Source organism: Acomys russatus, chromosome 6, assembly GCF_903995435.1.
Source record: "Acomys russatus chromosome 6, mAcoRus1.1, whole genome shotgun sequence".
In the NCBI taxonomy this organism is placed as follows: domain Eukaryota; kingdom Metazoa; phylum Chordata; class Mammalia; order Rodentia; family Muridae; genus Acomys; species Acomys russatus.
In genome coordinates, this window is record NC_067142.1 from 65,680,112 (window position 1) to 65,692,684 (window position 12,573).

Here is a 12,573-nt window from a genome sequence, read left to right on the forward strand (position 1 = left end):
TCAGCAGGAAGTGTAATAATGTAGACTATGAAAATTGAATGCCCTTCTGTGCAAAATGTGCAGAGGCATAAATGGGAAGATGGGGCTTTCTTTTGGTTTCCAAGAAGCAGGAAAGAGGGTGGGAAATCAGAAGAATGGCTAAAGTGGGAGGTAGAAGAGATGGGAGGGGAGAGAGGTGGAAAGGAAGAAAACGCTTACAGCAAGGGACTCTTTGCTTTCCTTCTTGGCTCCCATGGACACGGCCCAGGAACACTGCAGGCCTCTCTGGGGAGGGCTGGAAGTTGGCAAGCTTCCTTCAGTCTCAAAGCACACTTTAGAGATGTAGCCTCTTCAAGAGAGACTGGTACCAATGGCATTCCTGGCCAGGGACACAGGAGGAAAGTACAAAGCTTCCAAGTGTAGCCAACATTCCCCCAGCAGCCCTCCCTGAAGCCCCCCCCCCTTTATACAGGCTCACAAGTTTAATGAAGAAAACAAGTCCAGTAAAGCAGACCTAGCCCGCGCTGCAGCCAAAGAAACAGGGGTTTTCATGGTGAGAACCTAGGCTTGCAGGTAAGTGTTCCCCGCTTTGCTCTTCAGTGAAGCTTTAGTCTGTACTTTACAGTCTAAATCAAGCTGACTTAAAATAGGCTCCTCTTAAATTAGAGCTGCCCGTGTCTGGCCACATCCCCCTTCTTTAATGCTAATCTTCTCCTGAATTATTACCACCAAAGCCATAGAGAGAGTAACTGATAGCTACCCTGCACACCCCCTGTGCTATAGCCCTGAGGTGAGTACTGGCCAGGACCCATGCTAGGTCTTCAACTTAACTTATCAAAGCAAAGTGGAGAGGAGGACAGTCCCTTCCTGGGAGTGTTATCGGAGTGAAGGAGGTAGAAGTGTGAGTTTCAATCCTCAGACTTCATCTGACGAAGCAGTTTGGGGCTTAATAAAATTAGTTTTTGAACTAGTCAGTAACCAATTACCAGAGCCAGCATCTTGGCTTTGCCCTTTCAGGCTGTCTGTGGTCCCTGGAAGACACTTGCTTTACCATCTCCAACCCATGAAGAGGATGGACAGGAACATGGTGAGGGGACCGCTGTATAAGCAGTTCGACTTGGAGAGAAAGACTGCCAAGCAAGCTGAAGCCAGACTCAGCCTTAGGCTACAGAGGCTGGACATCATCTGCCTCTATCACGTGAAGTCACTGGCCAGGGAGGAGAGGCAACTTCAGAAGGAACTGCAGAGGCTGCAGCAAGGTGAGGCTACATTCTAAGGAGCAATGGGCCCCGACTTCTGGTCCTAAGGAGCAATCTGCCCCTCACGGGGAGGGGGATAGAGCAGCCACTGCCTCACTGAAGGAATTGAAGGCTTTACCTCATGCCAGGGTCCTGTGGAGTCCTGGTGACCAGCGGACAAGAGCCTCAGTCTCCCTGTGGATTTAAGCAGGTCCAACCCTCCTGGTCCTCCATCCTGTCCCCAAACTCCACAGCTCCTCCTGCTGCCTGGTTCCCAGTCTTCCTGGGGCTTCAAGCATTGTCATTTTTCCAATTCGCTCCCCTGCACCCCACCCCACCCCTGCTCTGTCCAGGCCTTAGCTTCCTGCTTTCTTGTTTGATTCTCCACACTGTGTCATCTTCCTCCTATCAGAGCTAATTTGGTTTGACCATTTTTTTCGTAGCCATCTTTCTCTTTAGCATCTGGTGGTCATTTATCAAATAGCTGAAATGTAAGCCATCGCCCTCACCTATTTTATGAAAGGAAAGTCAAAACAGAAAATCTTTCTCTGGGCTTTGACCTCAGTTTCCTCTGATGAGGAAGAGGGGTAACTACACCCATCTCGTAAAATAACGCTCGAGACTTCAGTGGGAATTTGGCGCACACCTAAGCACAGCGCATTTGTTTAGGGTTTGACAGCTTTAATTACTCAAATAAGCAATGCAAAGTCATTTCAAAATGAAACCTTCTCCTGCTGTCTTGTTGGAAACCCTTTCTGGTCCTGTGGTTTGCAGGAACCAGTGTTCCTCTTCTTTTCTTTAAATCATTAGATTTCTGTATTACTTCAGAATTCAGAGTTGATAAACTCAGCTTTTCAGGACATTCCTCGTGACTTAAGCCAGGGTCGGGAGCAAAAGGGAGACATCAGAGGTGAAGGTCTCTCAGTTCTGTGTCTCACATTTGACAGTCAAATCAGAGAAGGAGGAGCAAAGACGTGTGTCCTCCTGACACTGTATTTGGCAACAATTTTCAATGATGTGTTTAATGTAACTGCCCATTGGTGGATTGTTTCGAGTACATTGAATCTGGGGGCGGGGGGGCGGTCAGTAGGTAGAGATAATTAAGCTTGAAACTCAGTATTCTTTTCACTGATGCTAGGATGGGTTACTCTGGGTCACTTGCTTTTGTTTGACTGATGAGTTGATTGGCTGTTGTGTTTTTATTGCTTTTGATTTGTGGCTTGTTTTTGAGATAGAGTCTCACTTTAGAGCCCAAGGTGGCCTCAGTGTCAGGATCTCCCTGCCTCTATCTCAACTCTGGCATGACAAATGTGCAACACCACGCCGGCCTATGAGTCAGGCTACTCCAACATTGGGATGGGAGATTGAGGAAAAACAGTCTCTGCACTTTGAGACGCTGGCAGATAGTGGACCATTTCTATGACTGCCATAAAAAGAAATAGCCTCTGCTTTTATAAAACTATAACCGAATTCTAAACGCAAAAAATGGAGTTTCTGATAAAGCAAGTGAGGGGCACGGGGAGCCTCCTGTCCCTGTTAAAAGGTTCTGACAAGAGTTTCCCCAACAGAGGTGTTGTGTGAGCAGGACCTAGGAGCAGAGGATCGAGGTGATGCAGGAAAGGGGGAACAGCCGAGAGATGTGTAGCAGGGGACCATTCCTGCAGAGTGGAAGAGAATGTGCAGAGGGATAGGAATGAGAACAGCTGCCACAGATAGGTCAGCAGTGCTGAAGTGCACGTGAAGTTTGGGAACCCACGCTAACCACGCGGCATCTCCAGGCATAGCTTCACAAGGGTAGGCCCCGCCCTGCGGGGTCTGGGTGCCAGAGATTCCATCGTCACATTGGAAAGAGAGTGCTCTGACTACAGTGCTTATGAGAAAATAAGAGCTTGGGCCATAGCCAGAGGAGACCTGATAGAAGGCCAAATGCAAGCCTTGATGTGACAGGTTGAAACTAGAGCATTATAGGGAGAAGAACATGGGGGAGACCAGCCTTTGGAGACACTGGGAAAGTACAATCATCAGGGTCCATGACTAATTTTATGTCTGAGCATATAGGGAACAAGAGCATATTGCCTGGCTCAGGGTAGCCCATCAAATGTCCAGGCTAACCTGGATACGTAGGTGGGTAAAATACCACACCATTATGGTGATGACAGCAGGGAAAGATGGTACCACAGAGAAAAGGTCTGTTCGTGTCTGATCCTGTTGGCTCTGCTTTCTCAGCGGCAGAAGTGTGAGCTGCCTGGAGAACTAGCTCAAATCCTTTAGCTTATCAGAAATGGGTAAAATCATGGAAAACCACTTCAAAATAGCCCCAAGGAGACAATAAAGCAAAGGACTCAAAGGAGTGGCCAGATGAGTTTTATGTGGCATCCATGCCTCTTGCATGGTCCTTCCTGTACCCTTATTCCCTGCTGCCTTCTACAGTCTAACCACAACTGGGTGCTTGTTGGGAGGGGGGGCTGGCCTTTGTTTGGTGATGGTGGTTTGATATATGTTTGGTTCTTATTCTGGGCTTTGGGTGGAGTGGAGTGGGGAGGGGGAGGGGCAGTTGGCCTAGTGCTGGGTATTAAATCCGGGGCCCTGTGCATGTTTAGCCAGGAATCTAACACTGAACAGCACCCCAGCTTTAAGCACTGTAACTTTAAATGATTCCTATTAAAGCCCACACCAATGTAGGAGTGTCTACTCCAAGTGACTCAGTCTTAAATGCCTTGAAAACTAGTACGGCCAGGCGTTCTCTTCAGAGAGACCGGAACATCCGCTGGCAACACGGAAAGTTCACTGAATCACAGCCGCTGGCAGTTACAAACCCTTACCACAGGTAGAAGAGAGGCACACAGCTCAGGTAAACAGATATAATGTTCACACCCAGTTGTTTTCTTTTTTAAACACTTGTGCCTGCCAAGTAAAACATTCACACAAAGCCCACCAGGCCTGGGGCAGTTGCAACATCTGATCGTGCTGTCTAAATCCTCTCTAACATGTTCAAGGCAAACAGTGGGAACTGCAGGAGCTCTGCTGTTTTCACCCACTGTGTCAGAGGAGCGTAATGTGTGGTGGGGAGCCAGGATCTTCATGTACCAGCTCTCTCTGAAAGCCCAGATCCCAGCTTCCATCTGTCTCTCCTATTATACTGATTCTCAAGAGCCCCACAGCAAAATACCAAACACGTCCCAGCTCAAACCACAGACTTCACTGTATCAGCCTCGGAATACTAGGAGTCAAAGTGGGCATGGGAGCAGGGTTGGGCTCCTCTGGTGTGAATCAGACATAGGCTTTCTCTTTGGTGTGTAGACGACAGGCCCCTTCACTCTGCCCTTTCTGCATGTCTGCTCAAACTGCTGCTGTCATAAACGACGCCACCACAATGGTCAGGATCCACTGTAATGACTTCATTTTAATTTGACCATCTCTACCAAGAGCCTATCTCCAAATAATGTCACAGTGTCAAGCGATAAAGACTTAAGAACCCAGCAAATGAAATTCTACATAACTCAGTTCACATTAACTCATCTCTAAGCCTTGTTCTATTTATGTGCACATGCATCTGTGTGTAAGTCTGTGTGCATGTCTGTGTGCATGTCTGTGTGTCTGTCCTAGTGAGAATAAGAGCACATGTGGGTGCAAGTGCTGACAGAGACCAGAAGATGGTGTCAGATCCTATAGAGCTGGGGTTAAAGGAGTTTGTGAGCCATGCATGTGGGTGCTAGGCTCCAAACTCTGGTCCACATGACTGAGCATCCAGCACTGTAAACAGAAGAGCCATCCTTCCAGCCTATTGTTTGTTAATTATTTCATAGCAAATATCATCAAGAAAAAGTTCTCGTCTTATGTGGGGAATGGAATTCAGAAGAGATCAAAAGACGTTGTCACATTCTCGCCACAAACAGGACAGAGGCACATAGTCCCAGAGCCTAAAACTAGGTAAGAAAATGACTGAGCATTTGGGGATGACACTGAATCCCACTTCCCAACCAATCCCTTGAAAACATCCCCCTGGTCAGAGAAGATTCTACCTTTTCCTTCCTAGACAGACACATTCTGACCCTTTCCCCGCAGCCCCTCCTCCCCCACTTTACCACCTCACCTGAAACCACAGTGAAGGGAACCAGAGTCTAAGAACTGGAAAGGTCTAAATAGGAGCCTCTTCATTTTTCAAAGACATTTATTTCTTCCTCTTCACCCCTCCCCCTCCTCTATCCCTCCCCCTCCCCCCCCACCACCACCACAGAGCACTGAAAACCAATATTATCCAAGAAGTTAAAACTAAGATTCAGGTGACCTCTTTACCTGACACTGCCCTCAAAGATGCCTTGAGAGGCCAAGAGCACATGGAATCTCAACATGACAGAAGCAGCTGCTGCAAGGAAGGGAACTCACAAGGAAGAGAGAGAGAGTCTGAAAATCCACTTAAAGGCATGGACCCCAGGGATGTCTCTGTCCCGTGCCATGACCAAGAGGTTCCCACCAACAAGACAGAAGATAGCCGCCATGTGTCCAGCCCAGGTGGTGAGAGCCGGTCAGCATCTGCTGATGAGACTGGATCAAAAAATGCCAGTCGAAAGCCGCACGGGGATGCTGGGGCACAAAGTCTCCAGAGTACCGCTGAATATCCAGGAAGCTTCAAAGGTGAATGCACAAAGTCAACCTTCCTAGAGTTGTTTACAAAGGCCAAAAATGCCCACTATCTCCGCCACAGGGTGCCCCCTGAGTCTGAGAGGATGCTTAGCATCCGGGAGATATTTGGACACAGTGATTCCTCACTACCCAGAGTGGGGGAAAATCCGTGAAAATGGTGCCAAGGTCCTTCTTCTCTGCCTGTGTAATGTAGCCTGACCATAACATGTACAGTGGTCACTATGGAAATGTGACCCTCAAATGGCTGCAGAAGCAACGCACATAAATAAACAGAAGTGCAATGTCCTTTTGCATCATTAGGGCCCCTTACCCTTTTATGTGGTCTTTATCTTAATAAGCAATGTTATTATGAAAAGGAAGCAAGGGAAAATATGAAAATATTTTGAATTGAGAGCCTGTGCTAGATGCTGTACAGTGCCACCTGCTGGCCAAATGCCATAGCTGTTCTCCTTGTTTTCCCTTTTGGGAATGTGGCAGCAGAGGTTGGGGGGGGGGGGGCGGTAGGGGTGCGTGGGCACCCAACTGAAATTATGTACAGTGACATGGTCTCCAAATAAAACCTGTTCTGGCCACAGCTGTGTTCTCTTTTTTGAAGCTCCTCCCTGTCTTCTTCCCTTCTCCATCTCCCGCACTGTCCTCCAAAGGTCCAGAGGATTTGCTCTTTCCCCCGTTTCAACCATAATACCAAATGGTTTGGGATCCTAGTGAAAGAAACTAATCCACAACCTTTCAACTTCTCTCTAATCAAAATATCTTAAAACTTCCCATCACACTATGAAATTTATGTCAGATTCAGCCAATAACTAACCACATCACAGTAAAATAAGAATAATTTCCATTTAAAAATTATTATTTTAAGCTAGTGCAATGCCGCTCATTTATAGCCCCAGTATCCCAGTATTTGGGAAGGTGAGGCAGGAGGATTAACCAAGGGTAGTGAGAGCTACATAGTGAGGCGCTGTCAGGAAAAACTCTTAGAAAAACAAAGACCACTGGTTTAGTAGGTCTGCATATCGTGGGTCTCAGAGTAAATGACTTGAGTAAACTTTGTTTCCCACCCAGATGGTCCAAATTTCTCACTTAAAATAGATGGTATTCTATGTCATCAGAAAACAGCAGCTCACTGTTAATGCGTCTTAATCCTATTGCTCACCCATACATTCCAAATAATGTTTTTACTTTCATCATTTAAGTATTTATATTGACTTCTTTAGAAAAGCCAGCATTTGCTTTTAAGTCCAAGGTCAAGTGGCAACTGTTAAATTAAAATTAAAATTAAAAAAAATTACAAACAAACTTGGACACCAAAAGAATAAATTCATTTGTTTTGGATTTACTTATTTATCTTGAATTAGATTTTTTTTTTTCCTGAGACAGAGGTTAAGCTATGCTGTCCTGGGTTGGCCCTGATTTTCCAGGTTCAGTGATCCTCCTGCCTCCATCTCCTCCTGGGGAGCTGGGATTGTAGGTTCTTACCCCCAGAACCTATTTACAATTAGGCAAACACATTTGTTGTTTTCTAGCTTCAGGATATCTCGAGGAAATGAAACTATTTATATCAAAAATGATAAAGGACTCAATCTTCTAATACTAAAGCTCCTAGGGATTAAATTAATTCGAACTTAATGACAAAGTATGAATTAATTGCATTTAGTTTAATAACACAATTTAATTCCCATTTGAGATGCCTGATGTTTAAATTCATAACTCATGATAGCTCTCATTTTGCAGCATCTCCCGCCGTTCCGAACTTTCCATACAGCATACCAATTGCTCCTCAGAACTCTGCAAATTGTGTTTTAGTTCTCATTCTACAGATAAACAGAGCTGAGCAGAAAGTGCCCTCTGTGTCAGGTCTACACACTGTCCCTCTGCCACACTCTAGCCACCTTGCTACCACCTAGTTGAAGACAAAAGCTCGGCTTGGTCTTACAAAAATTAGTTTGATTATCCCAGCCTTTGGTCTTCCACAGCAAGGCAATAGCTTATGGCAGAAATAACGTAAGAAAGCTTCTTTCAGTGTGTTCTCTAATGGGGAAGGCAGGTCAGGAGCAAAACTCAACAGTTTACAAATTCTTTACCCCGGTCATGAAGGCAGAGCCCTGGTACAGAGAACCACTTTGCAGAGTGCCTAAGTATTACAGATCTGATTTGTCTCTGCTCCAGGATGAAAAGGGAGCTTTCCCCTTCTCCAGGTAGAGCACCGAAGCTCTGAAGCTCCGCAGCTTCTCCAGGCATCGATGAGGACACAGGACAGGTTGCTGACTCCATCTCCAGAAAATTGAGCCTCTAGTGAACACACAGCCTGCTGATCTGAGCTGGCTGCCCCCGGTAGCAGCTCTCTGCAGAAGGCATTAATGGTGTCCTGTGAACTAAAACCTCTCTATAGTAAAAATAAAGCAGATGCCCCAACCATAAAGTCAAGGCTGCCCCATAATTATATTCACAGCAGTAAGCTGAGGATCTCTTTCTCACAGGACCGATTCTCAGTAGACACTCTTTCACTGTACAAGACGGATGCCCACTTTCCTTTTACCTGGAAACCAACTCTCCTGAGGCTGAAAATAGTGCACACACAGGACAATGTGCCCTATATTAGCGACCAGGCCCATGGGTGCACAAGCTCACACCTCATCCTTGCTCTACCATTCAATCCCAACTATCACACAGATAAGCATAACAACGTTATGTTTGGGGACAGAAGTGCTATCTCATGATCCTTCTGGGGATTTTCCTAGGGCCCCAGAGTTGGTAAGGGTTACAAAGATTAGCCAATTGCTCAAACCCAGTTCAAAGATGTGAAATGGCTTCCTAAAAAGAAGTTGAATATGAAAGGGCTTATTTTGGATGTATTTCTAATCAGTAAATTTGGGGTTAGAATGGAAATTTGTTCACAATATACGTTCCAATGCTGCCCCCTGGTGGTATAGGTGGCCCATTCTGGAAGAACTGCCTTGAGAGCCAAGAAGTTAGCAATTAGCTAACATAATTTCTCAAAGGGTGTTCTAAGAAAACTTGCTAAGTGCTATTGGGAAAAGGCCTAAAGTTGCAATAATTCTAGAGAAATCTGTGTAAGATCATTGGAATCAGTTTCTCTAGATGAGACTTGTTTTTCATCTTTAGTGTTTTAATGCCAGGTGAGCATCCAGAGGGGAACTTGGAAGACGGCCATGGGAAACTTGGTCCATACATCATCTCCAAGAACTATGATGACCCACCAAGTGCACTTTAGCCACACTGTCCTGGAGTAAGAGCTGGATTAGGACAAGCTTTTATATCATAAATATCTAATAGTCAACAAAGACTCCATACATTCCAGAGGATAAGGACAGGAAGGACATTTTTCACAGAGGACATTTCCCTTTGTTATTCTATGGGCATTCCCATTACTGATCCCCATGCACGCGCACACATGCACACGCACGCGCATGCGCACACACACTCGTGCAAGTGAGGCAATAAGGCCACTTAAAAATCTTAAGAGTAAAGGAGACAGAAATGGTGAGATAAGGAAGTAAGTAGTTTGCTGCTCCAACTGCTACTAGTGGTGTCAGGGGGTCATTTGATAGCTAAGAAATCTAAAGGGACAGAATTGAACTTCAGGATTCCGGGTAGCTCTGAATAGGCAGCAAGTAGAACTAGGAATCCAGTCTATTTCTGATCATCTCCAAGGCCCAGGTACAACGTTAACACCACCTTGCTTCCTTCCACACAAAAGCTAAAAAAAAAAAAAAGAAGCAGTCCTGGTCTGAGGCCCCTGATATCTAGTGACATAAACAGATCCCATAATAAATTCAGCTCAGGCACTAGGTCAGGAGGTCACTGTTACTAAAATCACTCCCTAGCGTCTTGTCTGCCACATGCTAATCAGCCAAAGCCCACCACCATGATCATTCTGAAGGGATGTGTGGCTTAGTCCTTTCCAGCTGGACAGGAGACGTCCACTGACTGCTTCTGAGAAAAGTATCCCCCTGCATTCCGAAGAAACAGAAGCACTTAAGAGTAGCTGTTTTCTTCTTTTAGGCTCCACCATAGCCAGATATGACTTCCTGTCCTGGTGAGGTCATCTTGCTCCAGGCTGAGGAGGAAACCCTGAAGGCAGCCAGCAGGAGACAAAGCAGAGAACCCGGTGGAGGTCAGATAACAAAAGGCTTCCTATTAAGGTTGCAGTGTGATCTCTCATCCGAACTGGAAGGCTTCTGAGAATATGAGAGAGATGCTACTAAAAATAAGCTGGCACAGAAGGCAGAAAATGGACGAACCTGTCTACACATGATGCCAAGGAGCCCAGGAAGTCAATGCCAGGGCTGGAATCAGGGCAAAGCTGTAGGCATAGTCAAAATGAGAAAAGTTAAGAGGCTGAATGGAGAGGGTGGTATAGATGAAGGGAGGCAGACTACAACAATGTTTAAGAGCAAAATAACGATAGGTTATATATAGTAAAAATATAAATAATAATAGTTGTGATCATCAAATTGTACTTAAATATAATTAAAATGAAATAACAATCTTAATAGCCAGATGACTGTTTAAGTCTAAAAAGATGAAACTGATAGGTTCTAAGATGGCACACGGGTCCATTTTCTAAGACTGAGGGCGCATGAACATCACTGCACTCTGGGAAGTTCTAGGCAGCAAGATCTCTGGACAATATGAGAGGTTCAATTCCCTGGACCTGTTCAGTGGGCATAGATATAAGAAGCCATCTTAATGTAGAAAGAAAATCAGAGGACTTATAGAGAGAAGAGAAACTGTGGGTAGGGGCATCTCTGTGAAAAGCTGGAGACCTATAACAGGGTAGGCTCCTGAGAGGATATGGGGGTGACTCTAGCTGAGTCTCCTAGTAGCAGGGGTCATGGAGACTAAAGAGGTCACCCTCTAACCAGACAGAACTCCTAGTGGAGGTAGGAACACCAACCCACCCACAAAACTTCAACCCAAAATCTACCCTGCTTACAAGATGTGCAGAGATAAAGATAGAGCAGAAATTGAGGGAATGTCCAACCAATGCCTAGCCCAACCTGAGACCCACCCCAATGGACAGAGCCAATCCCCGATACTATTAAATAGACTCTGCTCTGCTTGCAGATGAAAGCCTAGCGTAGCTGTCTTCTGAGAAGCTCCACCCAGCAGTGGATCAAAACAGATGCTGAGACTCACAGTCAGACTTTGGGCAGAGTGTTGGGAGTCTTGTGGAAGAGTAGTGGGAAGGATAGAAGGACCCAGAGGGGACAGGAGCTCCACAAGAAGACCAACAGAGCTAACTAACCAGGGCCCAGGGGAGACTTTCAGAGACTGAAGCATCAACCAATGACCATGCATGGACTGGGCCCCTATACAGATGTAGTCAGTGGGCAGCTCAGTCTTCATGTGGGTCCCCTAGTAACAGTAGCAGGGGCTGTCTCTGACATGGACTCCGTGGCCTGCTTTTTAATCACTTCCCCCTGGTGGGGCTGCCTCTTCAGGCCACTGGGAAGAGGATGTGCTCAGTCCTGATGTGACTTGATGTGCTACAGTGGGTTGGGGGGGCTCCCCTTTTCCGTGGAGTGGGGGGGGGGGGTAGATTGGAGAAGAGAAGAGGAGGCTGGGACTGGGAGGAGAGGAAGGGCAGGGCTACGTAAGATCAGGATGTAAAGTGAGTAAATAATAAACATAATTGGAAATGGGAAGTGACTGTTCATTCTCTCTATCTTTCCATCATGAGATTAAGAATAAAATTAGTGAATCGGAGTCCAACAGATACTGTGAGCACAGAGAGATTGGCTGTAATGTATTATAATGCATGAGGGGCCCAGGACACATCAAGGAGATAAAATTTTGCTCATGTCACGAACACACCGTGCCTGGATTTTATATCTTACCTATGTTGTACTCATCAAATCATTCTTCATCCTAATACACAGCTAACCAATGTATACAGTGTGGTAATTGCCTAACCTGGTAGGAACATCCATTGACGCTCCTGCTTGAGGAGTCCACCTATTGATGTGCAAGGCCTCGAGTACAAGCCTAAATCACACACATGCACACACACACACACACACACACACACACACACACACACATGCGCACAAACACACACACACACATCCTTCCAGGTACTCAGGTATTCTGGCTCACGTCTACAGTCTCAGCAATGGGCAGGTCTGTGATTAGATCCATTAGAAGAAGCTTGTAGTCCACACTCCTATTCTATGGACTCATCTGGAAACATGGCGGTGGGTGACACAGTGATATTTGAGAATTTATTTTGATTATTGATTATTTAAGAGCACTTATTATTTTACATCTTAATTTTAACTTATTAATTTAAAATTAATAACTAGGGATAGATAGGCATAATAAATAGTACATATAATTATTGCTTATAATTATATATACTACATGTGATACCTTATTTTTCACTAATTTATTTTAATGTTACTCTTATTTTTACTTTAATCTTAGTTGTAGCCATTTTACTGAAGAGTAGGAAAGGGTGATGTAAATTATAGTCCATGTTTAGCCAATGTCCCAAATTAAAGAATCCATTGCCTCTGTGCCCTGCTCAGCAGCGCATTATGTAAGGTTTTTTTTTTAAGTTTTTTATGTGGTTAAGCAAGAATCCTATGACCTCCGGAGAGGATCAGGTGATTCACCTTGGACTCAATATCGCAGCTCTTGGAAACTCATTATTTATTAATTTTTAATTTGTTTTAACAGGCACTAAAGA

General features: G+C 45.3%; 1 protein-coding gene across 1 annotated transcript; it reads left to right on the top strand.

The window, feature by feature from the left end:
- The first annotated feature begins 838 nt into the window (after window positions 1–838).
- On the top strand, window positions 839–6,218 carry Ccdc190 (coiled-coil domain containing 190). The gene is made up of 3 exons (XM_051147806.1): window positions 839–1,238; window positions 5,024–5,147; window positions 5,455–6,218. The coding sequence occupies exons 1-3, from the start codon at window positions 1,043–1,045 to the stop codon at window positions 6,011–6,013; spliced, it is 879 nt and encodes a 292-aa protein (XP_051003763.1). The 5' UTR covers window positions 839–1,042; the 3' UTR covers window positions 6,014–6,218.
- The last annotated feature ends 6,355 nt before the right edge of the window (window positions 6,219–12,573 follow it).

Coding starts and splice junctions, on each gene's coding strand:
- Ccdc190 (XM_051147806.1), top strand. CDS start 1,043: ATGAAGAGGATGGACAGGAACATGGTGAGGGGACCGCTGTATAAGCAG. Junction 1,239..5,023: donor ACTGCAGAGGCTGCAGCAAG/GTGAGGCTACAT, acceptor ATTATTTCATAG/CAAATATCATCAAGAAAAAG. Junction 5,148..5,454: donor GTCCCAGAGCCTAAAACTAG/GTAAGAAAATGA, acceptor CCACCACCACAG/AGCACTGAAAACCAATATTA.